At 40.4% G+C, this 14,678-nt stretch overlaps 1 protein-coding gene across 1 annotated transcript in view; it reads right to left on the bottom strand.

The window, feature by feature from the left end:
- Nucleotides 1–14,678, bottom strand: part of LOC140237997 (atrial natriuretic peptide receptor 1-like) — a 158,743-nt gene that overhangs the window by 55,154 nt on the left and 88,911 nt on the right. The window contains exon 8 of the mRNA XM_072317923.1: nucleotides 1,345–1,416. Coding sequence (XP_072174024.1) covers nucleotides 1,345–1,416 — 72 coding nt within the window. The remainder of the gene's footprint in view (nucleotides 1–1,344; nucleotides 1,417–14,678) is intronic.

Below are 14,678 nucleotides of genomic sequence, written 5' to 3'. Positions count from 1 at the left end.
TGATGAAGCGAAGGGATTAATCACGAGGTGTCCGCATTTTAAGAGATTATCTTGTCGAAACGTATCAAAGTCATGATTAGGAAAAATATAAAAGGAATAATTTGCGGTGTGGTCAGCGAAGTGGTTCGACGCCATTGCCCAGAGTCGCAAAATGTGCAGTCGAGTCGTCAATTTTCCCATCACGCTAATGGTCCAAGACGTTGTGTGTAGCCTCGGGGAAATAAAGCAGACGGCAACATGATTGTGATTTGCTGCGCGGAATGCACACACACATACACACAAACGCATGCTGGCATTTGATGTGTGTGTGTGTGTGCATGCATAATGTTTTCTTTCATAAGCTATACTGAGGGGTTAATAGTAAACAGCATATAGCACAGTGAGTGGCTTTACTCTATCAATCCTGCGGGATACTTATGGTAATCAACTAGTGAGTAGGCCTACACAGAACGGGACGACACGGATACGACATTGTTCGTGTGTGTTGGGGTATTCTTTATTTTATAGTGCAAAGTGAGTGGAGAGAAAGATTGGGGATAGGATGTAACGTTATCCAGCAAAAGAGGCGCATCTCCGGGAAGGAATTATGGGTAATACTACTGACTTCCGGTTTACTCGTCTCAAAGAAGAAAAAGAAATAATAATATGTTGAATTATTGCTGATATTTATTTACGCGTCTTGACTTCCCCGCAGCAGCATTTCGAATGAAAAAAAAATCGTACTCACGATTGCCACTGAGAGTATAATTTGAATGTACGAGATAGGTCAATTTGGATGGGTCTTACTGATGTACTTGGCGTCAGAGCTATGTGACAGCAGAAAGTTGAGGGCGCTCCTTTGACAACTGCACTGGACTCTGTGGGTTAGCCCATCCACCGGACTGCTTACATTCTAATGTCATGACGTGTTGATATCTGTCTTAGTTCATCAGACGCTTTCTCATTATTGTGTCACTGTTCTCACTATAGATGCGGACACATAATCGGGCAGTAAATTAAAAATATTATCACATACGCTAATGTGCTTTCAGGATATTAATGTATAGGCCTGCGCGCTGGACAACGCATACGGTGATTTGGCTGAGTCGGTAACCTTCCAATCCATGAGAGCTGACAGGGGTTTGATTCCCGAGTCTAGCTGAGGTCCAATGAGTGAGAGAGTCACAACGCAGAAGGTCCCGCTTAATTCTTTAAAGGCAACGAGAAAGGTGAATAACCCGGTGAAGTGGTCCGCCTGACATCCTACTGGACCCCATGGACGACGACCAGCTACTGCAGCTCAATAACTATCCAGCATTTTCTTATCAGATAGAAAACGAAACAAACAAAATAAGGTGTGCTTACCTTGACAATGTCGTACATGAGGGAGTATTTGAAGAGCTCGTCGAGTTCGATGGATTCATTTTCCAAGATATCCTGGAAAAAAGCGACAAAAAAGGTAAACAAAATAATGATTAGAATCACCGCTTATTCAAAGAAGACGTTAGACTGTTAGAATGCACACTTTTCGATTTCCGCTAAAATGCGGCAAGAGACAAAATTTGATCGACACGGGATAGTGAGATAACGTCGTCTTCCCAGATGGGAGCTATATGGATATAATTATAAAATGAACTCGATTAGAATCAGACACTCTTCCCTTTTTGGACGATCACCATCACTCATATGAGAATCAATGAAGAATATTTAACACACAAATTTCCATTAAATTTTGGAAATATAATCAAGAAAAGCAGGTTTTCTGCGTGGCGTTAAAATATTTGTTACATTCCTTATTCCACGGATGAGGCGGGGGGGGGGGAGGGGAGGGGAGGGAACACTATTGGACGGATTCTTAATGAAGAGAAACTCGAGAATTGCAAGCAATCACGTGATCAATGGTGAGTCCGATATACGTTTGGCCTGTCACTTCGATTGCGCCTTTCTTCCTTTCTCCACTGGACGGGAATCAATGCCACTTCGCGCACAATCTCGGGACCCTACGCTCTCGGTGTAAAATTTGTGGGTTAACCTATTTCAGATGATGTATTCCTCGCAGTGCGAGAAACACATCACTATATTTGAATTAGAGATAGAGAGAAGAAGAGTCTCCTCCCCCTTCCCCTCCCCCATCCCAACACCACCACCAAAGTAAGGATGTCGAGATGAATAAATGGAAATCATGAGGCGCGTCATCGAGTAAAATTTCTTCCCCTTCTGCTCAGTGACTGTATACCCTTCTTGATTTGAATCACATTAATGTAGTTATGGGTAAATTGACTGCGATGTGGCATGTCGTCTCCACCAGACAGCGCAGCGGCGGGATGAGCGCTGGCTGTGGGACGCGACGCGACGCGAGGTGGAGTCGGGGGGCTCTATAATGACAGACAAGAAATATGGGGGCTGAAAGTGCACCACACCCAGTGGAAACCGAAGATGCGGGGAGGGACTTGTGAATGCAGCGGGCCATGGAGAGGGTCTGGAGCTGTGCGTATCGTGTTTTGCATCCCTTCGCGCCGGCTGGCTGATGAGCACGACACGAAACACCATGCCAGCAACAGAGGCATAATATACAATTGTAGTGCGTGTGCTTGGATGAAAAAAACAAAACCAACAAAACAAAAACAGAAAACAGCAGGATATTGGATGACAATCGGGTAGATAGAAACACAGTCCCGTGTGGAATCAACAAAACATATATCGGACTAACAAGCAATGACAATTTCATCCAAGCGCAGTGGTACAAATGAAACCATGGTTTAAACCATGGACAAAACCCATGGAGCGCCAAGTGTCGCATGGAATATTTCGTTACGAAATCAGTCTTTTCGTCGATAAAATGATTATTTTGTAACGAAATGACAATATTTTGCAACTAAATGAACATATTTTCCACGAAATGATAATTTGGTTAACGAAACGGTCACTTTGTCGACGAAATGGCCAATTTCGTAACGAAATATTCCGTGCGACACTTGGCGTTCCATGGTTTTTGTCCATGGTTTAAACCATGGTTTCATTTGTACCACCTTCGTGAATTCGGGCCAAAGAGTTTAAACAAAATGACGTGTGAAAATATGAAAGGAAACAAAGCAGAGCTCATCTTTCGTGTTGAATGTGTCTTCCAGTATTTTGATAGTTTTTTTTTTCAATTTCTTCTACTCTCTCTCTCTTCTTTCAATTAACTCATTATCTCCTCTCTGTCTCTCAATCACATATTTGAGACATTTTATTGTTTAACCCTTCCTGTACCAACGAGTCAAATATGCACGAAGTTCACACATAAACCTATGCACATGAAATAAACGTGGCTCACAGAGGGTTAAAATCTTTAAAGACGTTGCCCTCTCTCACCTCACGCGTCCACCCACACACGCATCCCCTTTCACATACAAACACACCTCTCAATCCACCTGTGTCCATCAGAGACTGCCGTGGCATGACCGTCTATTCAAATGAAATTCGGCGAAGAAATAAGATACGGAAAGGAGGCTCTCCGCTCATACTTTTTTCTCCTTCATCATTATGTGATAAAACACCTGGACTACGAGACTAGTCTTTTGGATACAGTGCTATCTGGGCCCTGTTGCATAAAAGTCATGATCAAACGCAAGTCAAGAAAATCACACGCAATTTGCTTTTCAGCCAATCAGAATGGAGCATTTGGGACTTACGTTTGATCTTCTTGACTTGCGTTTGATCGTAACTTTTATGCAACGGAGCCCTGGACAAACTACACTAGTTCAAAGGCCAATGTGTAAATGTTATACTTGCAAGTGGCAATATCACACAATTAGTATCGATGTATGATTTACATTCTTTTCAAGACGTTGATACTGGCGTGACTGAATGGCTCAGCTTGAGACACCACGCATAAAATGTAAATTAGAGAATATTCCACAAGTACCTCATTTAAAAAAATCAACATAAAACTTATTCACTTCCTAAATTGACACAGATCTGTAACTTTAAGTGCGTAGTTGTTAAGTTCGGCAAGCATTGTATTTATTCATGTCATGTAGTAACCGTCTTTTTGTAAGGCAATATGATACCCATTGTGAACAGCGTCTATAAAATATATATTATTATTTGCAAAATAAGCAAAATAAGCAAAAATACCATGACGAAACGATGAGGTGGACGAATAGCCCAATCACAGCGAAGCTATACAGTAAGCATCTCTTATGCGTCCTTTTTTATCTTTAAAAGCGCTACAACGACGCAGTATATATATATATATATACATCTATATATATATCTATATCTATCTATCTATATATATATATATATATATATATATATATCTATATATATATATATATCTATATATATATATATCTATATATATATATATCTATATATATATATATATATATATATATATATATATATATATATACATATATATATATACATGTATATATAAAACCAGGTACGTGATGAAAAATGTGAAAGCAAAGGAAATACGCATCTTCTTAGGCATTTACATACGTTCTGGAGTAGTTTGAGGATTTTTTTTTTTAATAAGAAAAATCGAGTGAGCAACAAGGAGCGACAAGGACCTGGATATTGGCGCCTAATCTTAGCAAGACATATCGACAAGTTGCGTTTTATTTTGTTGAAGTTCAAAGATAGCTCACCAACGAATGCACACGTCTGGGCGTCAGCAAGCCACATTCAACAACACAAAGCTAACCGCACGCCATGCGGATATAATGAATTCATGATCTTCCCAAATTACGCTGATTGCGCAACTCGATAAGGAAAACCAGTACGCGCCAAGGTCTCGCCTGCATCTGTAAAGTTTGCATACTATCGCACTACGAACAGCTTCGTTGACATCTTCAGTGTAGTGCTTGATAAAAGATGGTGAGGAAAGCACACGAACAAAGAAAGAAAAAGAAGAGGAGGAGGAGGAGAAAAACACAGAAAGAGTGGAACCAAGAGATTATTAAGCAGACGGGTGAAGATGTATTATGATTTTTATCAATTTGTCTCCCTCTGTACAAATGAATTTGTAAGATCGCAACTGCTGATCTACATTTTAACAAGAACGTGTTAAATGAAAGCAAGAGATCATTAAGCAGAGGTGTGAAGATGTGGTGTGATTTCATTTAGTCAATTTGTCTCCCTCTGTACATATGAATTTGTAAGATCGCAACTGCTGATCTACATTTTAACAAGAACGTGTTGAAATGTTTGTTAAAATAGATCAGCAAACATGTTTGTCAACATGTAGATCAGCATTGCCATCGTACAAATTTATTTCTACAGAGGGAAGACAAATTGATAAAAATCACATCACATCTTCACCCAACTGCTTAATAGTCTCTTGCATTCATTTAATGATTATGCCCTGTCCGCTTTGGACTACTTAACATGACAATGTCGGAATTGCAGAGCCTGGGTATTTGTTCCATGTTCCTGGTGTCACTGTCGGCAAGCAGGGATAGACTGGTGGTAGTGTCGCTGCCCGGAAAGCAGTAGATATCAGGTTCGAGTCCCACTAGTTCCTTTTCCCGACATGTTTGTTAAAAATCAGCAGTTGCGATCTCACAAAGTCATTTGTACAGAGGGAGACATATTGATAAAAAATATACCACAAGAATGGAACCGTCAAACTTGTCACAATAACTGTAAACTTTGTCAGGTTTTCATTTTTTTTTCTTCATGATAATGAGAGCTTTATGCAACTCCGAGAGCATCTCCGGGACCTACGCTCAACAAGCCTGGGACCTACGCTCAACAAGCTCGCTTTTAAGTAGGTTCCTTCATATTTCTTTAGCATTCATTCACAGATTCCAAACTTAACAGATCGACCACTATTATGTTTCATATATTTGCAATATTCTATGTATGTCATGTATTTCATTTAATTTTGTTATATTCGATGTAATTTTTCATCGAGAAATATGAAAATAAATTGAAATTGAAATTGAAAAAATTGAAACAACACGGAAAAAACACGAGTTTTAGTTTCAGTTAGGAGTCTGCTGAGATATTCTTTACGAGGTTTTTATCGGTACATGCGATTGTGTAACGAGCAGCTGGAAAATGAGCAAATAAACAAAGTTCTGGAAAGGGAAAAAGTAAGACAGTGAGATAAAAGGAGGAGAGATATGTTTCCGCCATATTTTTACGACTGCATGGCATCAAGCAACGCTGACGCTGCGAGACATTCGTCTAACATATCCGTGTCTCTCTGCCATGCTCTGCCATATGTAAGGAATACGTTTTCTTGTTATTCTCCGTCTGTTGTACATACTCCATGCGTATCATTCACTTCCATATTCATTTATAAACTTAGACCACAACTGAAACAACTCTAGCGTTATACATCATGGTCTCACGCCAGAGCCAGTCAGTAACACCCACCGTACAGGAAACGGAAAGTGAAACATATCGGCTATGCGTCCCGCAGTCCTCTCCTATACCCACCACATCCTCCCCTCCCCTTCCAAACCGTACGGATGATATCACTAAAATGCACCTTACCCACCGACCTGAAAAACCACGGTCCATTACATGTCAAGCTCTCCATTAAAAATTATGTTGCATCTATCTTATATACTCCTGCTTGAAATTCCTGCTCGGGTTAATGCAAACATGTTTTGCGGCGGGGCCCCCGCTTAAAACAACACCATCTGCAATTCATGTCAAGTGCACTTTTACACTGACTCACACAGGCACTGACCAAAGGAAATAATACGGAGGGAAGTGGGACGCACATGATACGCTGTTTTAGCTCCGACAGTGATCTCAGCGAAATGGAGCACGAAATATTTGCCTTTTACGACTGCTTAGACACGCAACATGAGATCATCCCGAGGGTCCACGCCTTTTAGCGTTGGACCTTCTTATCATAATCATTATCATTTTTTTTTAAGTTAAGAAAATCCCCCCATTTTATACTTGATGTCAAAACAAACATTCACGCATCTTGATGTTGAACTTTCGTTAGTGGTTGATCCGGATGGTATACATCGGTTTCTTTTTCCTTCCCTCTTCTCCTCCCCTCTCTCTTTTTCTCTTTCTCAATCTTGATAATTAAAGAGAGAAAAAGATGCCATTAGATATATTCCCGCCCATCGTTGCATTTTGCAGAATCTTGCTTGCGTGGAGAGTGACATGGAATTCAAGCACGTAGGTAAAGAGAGTTCAGCCTAATGATTATCTCTAAAGTACAATGCCACTACATGATTTCGGGTTGACTCTAACAATGCAATCAAGCAAACACAATTACACAATTCTAATCAGAATCAGATACAAGATGAAGAAGTTACGGGACGCTTAGATTTCACATGGCTGCACAAAACAGTGACGTCAATCGCAGATGAGATGAGAGATATGATAAGAAATTAGATGGGGGTAATGTCATCATCTCAAAAACTCTCACAAATATTTTGTTAAAACAACAGTCACATAATTTGGCGACAAAAAAAAGCTAGAAATGCACGTGTTTTGTTTACATTCAAAGAGGAAGCCCGATGATGACTTGTTTGCAGAATATGGTAAGGCGACAACATCATCACCTCATAATTTGTATAGAGTGGTTGCGACTGATACAACGAGCTTGAAAAATTATGCCACACTTTAGAATCTAATAACCTCTTATCATGTGCCCGATTTCGATGGCACTTCCCCTGTCCTGTTTGTTTAATTATTCTCTGCTTACTTCACAAGTGAGCTTAATCACGGAATCGGATTACGTTCTTACCAGACGCGCACGGTTATCCTTGAACACCAGAATACAATTTCAAAGTCAACAGCCCTTTTTTTAGTCACTTGAGGAGTTTGTGCTCACGCAGCTATTAGCACTTTTCAAGTCAAGTCGAAGTTGGCACGTACAATATCTGATTATTTCTTGAGACTGATGATTCGCCATGTAAACCACGACGAACTGGGACGAAATGGAGATTACCTTACGGTTTCTCGCATGCGCAATCACACATTCCCCTTTGGGGTTGTGCTGCTGATTAAACGTGAACCAACAAAACATGGGACACCATGGCGCATGCGCACTAACTTAAACTAACTAAAATATTCCCACAATGTGGGTCGGTCAAAATGTCTGCAACATATCTATCAACGTTTCACGTAAAGAGCATATGACAGTGAATCTGCCATTCTGATGTAAACACATATCCACCTACCTAATTTCTGTCATCCACTCTTTCTTTGTTTCTTTTTGCTTTATATTATTATATCTCTCACCATTTCCATCTCTCAACAGTCTATGTCTATTAAAATTTTCTCTGCCTTTAGTTTCGTTTTATTTCTCTCAAATCTCTTCGTCTCCTCTCTACCATTTTCTTCCATCTCTCTTCCACTATCTCTTTTCTCTTTGAATCTCTGATTTCCCCCTCTTCCCTTGAATATATCTTCATCTTGCTTTGCCACTTTCCATTCTTGTATTGTGCGTATACCATGATATATAATACGAGGAATACTTTTTGTACACGACTTGCTTTTGTTTAAAAAAAAAAAAATCAAAAGTCTAAATGAACAAAAGAAGAAAGGGAGATTCAAAGTTCTACGAGCGCCAACCGTATAAGACAACTTCATACACTTTGATGACAATACCATTTTTTGTTTTAATTTACCTTGAGCACCAGAATAATTATCATTGTTTTGAAGATGTCTGCAGAAGTGTCTGCAGAATGTAACGCTCTTTCATTTATCTGTGGCTGAATTTCACAAGAAAGAGTTATGGGGAATAAAGAGAAATAACACTGAAACAAAACTAAGCCTTATTTGTATAGCGCAACCACCTTAAGAAACTCAATACTCTTTACTCCGTTTATGTTGACATTTTTCTACTCAACCAGGCCGAGTACGCAATTCACTGTTCAAGACGGTCATGCCCCGACATAACATAACAAATCAAACAAACAAATACATTAATTAATAAAAGACACAAAACACCCACAAAAGCCCAAAACACGACGATTCTCAGCTCCTTCCCCGAGACCTAAGCTGGACAATCACAGATATTTACATTTTCCTTAGTGGTCTAATATTCTTGAAATATTCCTTACGGCATTTGGTTCAGTTTACGCTGACCAACGGCATTGTACAAAACAAAGGTGTAAGCTTATTGGACGCGCGTTGGTATCAACTACAAGGCTTCTCCAAAATAATAATGATAAGACTTCCACCATGGATTTTTTCCCTCCATGCCAATTTTCATCGGACTGTCAATCTGTCCTCTTCTATCTCTCTATCTTTCTTCTTCTTCTTCTTGTTTTTGTTTTTGTTTTCTGGTGAGGAGCATAGGAACGCAACTACCACTTGGCAGCCAATTTGGCTTGGAAAACTTAATAAAACTCCCATGGCAGAGGAAATGAACGCGTCCCAACCATAAAGCCCCGAGGCGTGTAATGATCCCCTTCATGGCATACCTGGACGGAGGGGCAGCTCTCTTTCCCTGCCACTTGCGAGAGGACAGTTGGCGCTGATTGTATCAAACAAGACACACTTCCATCAAAACCGCGGACGCCTCAGCCCCTATCCACACTGCAACACTAGACTAGCGAGCGATCAGCTATCGCCCTATCTCGTCGCGTATAATCTCGTGAAGAGCGATAATACGGAAAAGGCCCCTGAAGTGCTCATAATGTCCAGGTTCTTCCTGCTACCTCCAATATGATTGTCTCATATCGATGTTGCTACTTCGAGACGACAGCTCAGTAAAATGGGTTTTGGATTTCGTGGCCCGAGTGACTCAGTTCAGACATATTTATTGATTTTTCTTTGTTTTTTTTTTCTCGAACACGGTACACTGAATATACTGTCGCTTAGTAGTCTAAACTGTTATCTTTGAGGACGCAGTAGCCCTCGGCTGAAGTAGCACTTGAAAAAGAACTTATCAAAATGGGATTGATTTCTCCCGAGGAATTGGTTAAAGGCTCTTGAGGTCCCAGGCATTACCTTGCTTTGTCTTTACAACACTGTTTCCTTCTCTCCCTCTCCCGCCCTCTCTAGTTAAGATTGTGTTATGGTATTTGTCCGCCCACCCCATTTCAGCTGCATGGCCTACAACCATGAGCCAAACAGGGGGAACTTGGACTGATATGTGTGCTAATTAGAGAATTCATTTCCCACTTACACATTTGCATGACGGCCCAGGCACCTTGCACGTTTTGGTGGATTCTGGGGGAAGTGTATTTGCTGATGTGAATTGACCAACACTTTAGGTTTGCCCCTGCGCAGTATTCCGCGATAGTAACCCCAGTGTCGACTCTGGAACATCGATTGCAGCTTGGGCCCGAGGAGGTGGTCCCATTTCGTATAAACCATCGTACCAGCGACGGAGACACAAAATATTGAGCTGTTTTGGTTGTTTTAAATCATCCCGTTTTGTTTGTTTTCGAAAGTCTTCACTTTTCTTCTGGACTAATCGAACATCAGGCGTTCGATTTTTTCCTTTTTTTTTCATCATGGTCGTCAAAATGGCGTCAATATAGCGTATAGTGAATGCGTCGCATGCCAAATCGCATATAGGCCTGTATAGATGCATCCGCGTCGAATAGAGACAGCTCATGGTAGCTCGTTACCAATATCTGTCCCATTTCGACGAGCTAGGACTCAAAAGAGTAGGGAAGATCTGAGACAGAGAGAGAGAGAGAGAGAGAGAGAGAGAGAGAGATGGGGGGTGGGGGGGGGGGTGGGGGAGGGGAGTAGGCACCTAAACCAGACGAACGCTATTCTGCACGCCATTGGCAATCATTACTACATAACGGGCCAGTCGTTCGTGCGTGCCTGTGCCCCTTGAGACCTGTACCTGCAAGTGCGGGTTGCAGCGGACGACCTACGCAGTTTGTCACGCGATTCTGTCTAACCCTATCGTCCCAGAAAGAAAGGGGGGCAAAGCAAAATACATGTCCAACAAAATGCGCGTCTATTTCATCTGCTAGTCCCGTTCAGAGCAATCAGGACGCACTCGTTGGTCATCAAACAGAACGTTTGGGAGCAGGAAATTATATTTGGCATCACATGTAATTCAATCGCGCACACAATGACTGCAAGCGATCATTTTCAGCTCGTCCAAAAGTCTCCTCTCCTGCGTGTTTCTGGGCCAGCATGTTGAAGATGTAGGGCATACATTATGGAGAGTGGGCCACACTGGCTCTATCCAACCCCCAAAGAGAACCAATGCAATATAAAAGAAAAACAAAATGTTGCTTCAGAGTCACATACGGACTTACTGTCTCGACGTCTTTGCGTCTTTAAACTGAGTTATCGTGACTCCCTTTAAATTTTTTAATACAAAGACGTTCTATTCACACCTATATGAAGCATCGCTGTTAGTAATATCACAAATGTATCATATCATACCGTACAAGTTGTGAAGGGTAAACCGTAGGGCTTGTAAATGACATGTAGATAACACCTGGAGAAATCATTATCGGCAATGTTGAACTTATACAAATGACCTTCTGTTAGCAATCTTCTTTATTACAGTCCGGTATATAGGAGTCTAATCTTTACTTTTACCAAACATATTTATGCAATGCATATGTAGTGCCACTGATAGTTGGCTTGTGTGGAAAAAAAAGGTAGGCATATCTCAACACTTTTCAAGTCAACACTTTTCGATGACACATCATAGAAACTATGTATGTATCTTTTGCGAGTCGAAAAATCCTGGCGATTCTACACATCAGCTTGATATACAAGTGTTGGCTTTTTTATGTCGTATCATTTTCTCTCGACACGCTTGATGGATGGTCGTTTCTAAGAATAGCAACTTTGGCCACACCAGATTTAGAGGCTATATAAATTTGGCGCGATTGCACCACGTCCGCTTGGAGCAAGAGAGCCATTTTGCCGTGGCGGATGTTAATGGTCATCGGGGACTATATACTACTTATGGCATCGCTGCAGGATTGTGAGTTGCAGTGCGGTGAAGGAAAAAAGATAAAAGTAAATGATACTTCTCTAGATGTCATGTTTGATGTCAGGGAAGCCACATATATTGAGATGTGCAGCGCATATTGCTGAAACGAATAGAAAAAAACAAAACAAAACAAAACGAATTCCCCCAAGCACAATCTTCGATACGAGATTTTGTCGGATGACGTAATCAACGCCGGCGTCTTTATTGGTCTTTCTCAAGTTCCGCTCGCTCCCTTTCATAAAAACAATTTAGTGATGTATATTTTTCAGATACCCCTCTTATTGCACTGCCACAATCCATAGATGACGCATGGATGCAAAACTGAATATATACATTTCTTGACTATCATGATATACGATACTCCCATCACAAAAAACTTATCTGAACATGACAAGCTGCGTGACTTTCCACTTCGTGTCCAGCTTTATCTAGTTCTTTATACAGTTCCTGGAAATAATTTATCAATCATGAAATGACCTTTCCTTCTGACATTGCGAATATCAATGGAATTCATGGTTAAAGGATTATTTACCATTTGCTGAAGAATCAAAAACCCAGCTTTAGTGCTTCAAAATAGTTCTAAAATGTGACCAATAGATAAAACAACTTATGTAAAAATGTAAATAAGTATAATCAAAGTTAAGTATTGTTAAATTTGAACAATAATTATAATCAAATTGTTTCCAGAATAAACCGTCTACATTTATGTTTTATTGAGAAGAATGGTAATATCTCCTTATATTTCAGGATTAATTGCAAAATTGTTATAAGGTAGGGTGTTATGTGATACAAAATAAATGACCCATACCTATGCAACAAATGTGATAACTCGAACATTTTTTGAAATCACTGCTCCTGATAGTAAACAATACCTTTAAAGTGATGATAAATAACACTGACGAAGATGATGACAATATTCATTGTATGTTTGTTTATTTTATTTTTGCCATTTCACATTAAAAAAAATGCACGGAAAACTTAAATCATACATGAATAATCAACGATTACAAGATGGATAGATTGCCCATTTCAGACTCATTGTTAGAATGATTCTATTCTTCCATGGGGTCCAATATTTTGTTCATGACAACAAAAATGTGGACGATGCCTGTTTTTCGTGTTTTCTTTCTTCGTGATCCTAAGGGCGACAATAAAATTCTCAAAAGTCGATATTCCCTTTGGCAACTTTGAAGCAAAAAACAGCATATAGTTATTAAGTTCCATAAATATGTGTCTTTTTTGTGATACATTTTCTTCGTTTAAATGTCAACATGGAGATTTCAAAGGGAGGGTGAGGTAATAAGTGTGCATCGGTACTTGCTTCACGCCCCCATTATCTGTTTTTCCCACAAGCATACGAAAGCTCTACGTCCACAGACATTTCGTCTGCTGTCTCCTTCTTATATACCCCTCTGTATACCCAACTCCGTTAGTTTTTCCTTCCCTTTCCCTCGCCTCTCTCGACCTTCTTCTCTTCTGAATCCAACTGGAATTCCTTGCATACTCGCTCGTGAATAGTTCATTTGGTATCTGGTCAGAAATCTCTTGACTTTAGGCGTTACAATCTCCCCCCCCCCCCCTTCAATGTCAAAGCCCTTACACGTTTTATAAACCCCAACATCATCACGTCACCCTCAGATGCATGCGTCCCAACAACAAGTTGTCGGTTTTCGTGATTCTTCCTTCCGAAAGATCCTTATCTCGACGCTATAGAGATCGGCTGATAATGTTGTCTCGGACACGAAGCGTGGATGAACAATATTCTACTGGACGTCAATCATACGTCGCTCTGAACGAGGTGTATGAACACAGTGGCCAAGGTTTTACGCGTTATTCTGACCAACTTTGCTTCATTCGTGTGTGTTGATTGAATTTACGGACAATTTGTAATTGATGGGAAAAAGTAACAAGTCTGATTCTATCACATTTTGTTAAAGTTAAGCAGGACTCCTTTAGTGGAGTGTGATTTAAAAACAAAAACAAAAACAAAAACAAAAACAAAAACAAAAACAAAAACCTAAGAAAAACGTTTGTCACCGTATGTAACGCGCGACCGGAATAAACAGAACGCGGCATTTAGCAAATTCTGTCCAATTTTTCAGCGACTGTTTTCTTTCGAGATGTCAGCACCCTCGAGTCTTCTGTAACATGGCGGTATTAAAATTTTCTTCCTGGAGAAACCGCATTGACTTTATCATTAAGGCGGGGAGGGTTAGGAGAACGAGGCAAAAGAGCAAGACGAAAAGATGAAAACGTAAAAGATAGAGAGAGAGAGACACACACACACAGATGCGAAGACGTGAGATATCATTAACCTCTACACGGCAAATTAATACAGAGTGATGTCGTTGCGCGTACATATTCAAGACAACTGAATACTCACTGGCTCTGTTTGACTAAAATCCGATGGGCAGTGACGGGAAAAAGCGACGAAAATTATACTTGATGCAATCTGGTTTTGTGAGACTTACACAAGCATTGTGATTATATTAGTCATGAAAGCCTCGTGATCATGCTCACTTTTTCCCCACATTCCTTTCATTTAATTTTCCTTCCATTATTCATCTAGAATTAAAAGTTGAAGTGAATCTGACGTCAGCTAAATCCGAAATATGTGTAAAGTGTAAAATGTCACTTTAAATTCGATGCAATCAGTATACATGTTTATATATATCCACCAAGTATCAACCATCATTATTCTACCGTGTTTAGCATTTTGGAGCTCTGGAGGAGGTAAGAGGGAAAGGGGGGGGGGGGGGAGGCAGCAGGGCAGCCCAACTGGCAGTGTATAAAGGTAGCG

This window comes from Diadema setosum, chromosome 14, assembly GCF_964275005.1.
Source record: "Diadema setosum chromosome 14, eeDiaSeto1, whole genome shotgun sequence".
Lineage (NCBI taxonomy): Eukaryota > Metazoa > Echinodermata > Echinoidea > Diadematoida > Diadematidae > Diadema > Diadema setosum.
This window is presented reverse-complemented; position numbering and strand designations above follow the sequence as displayed.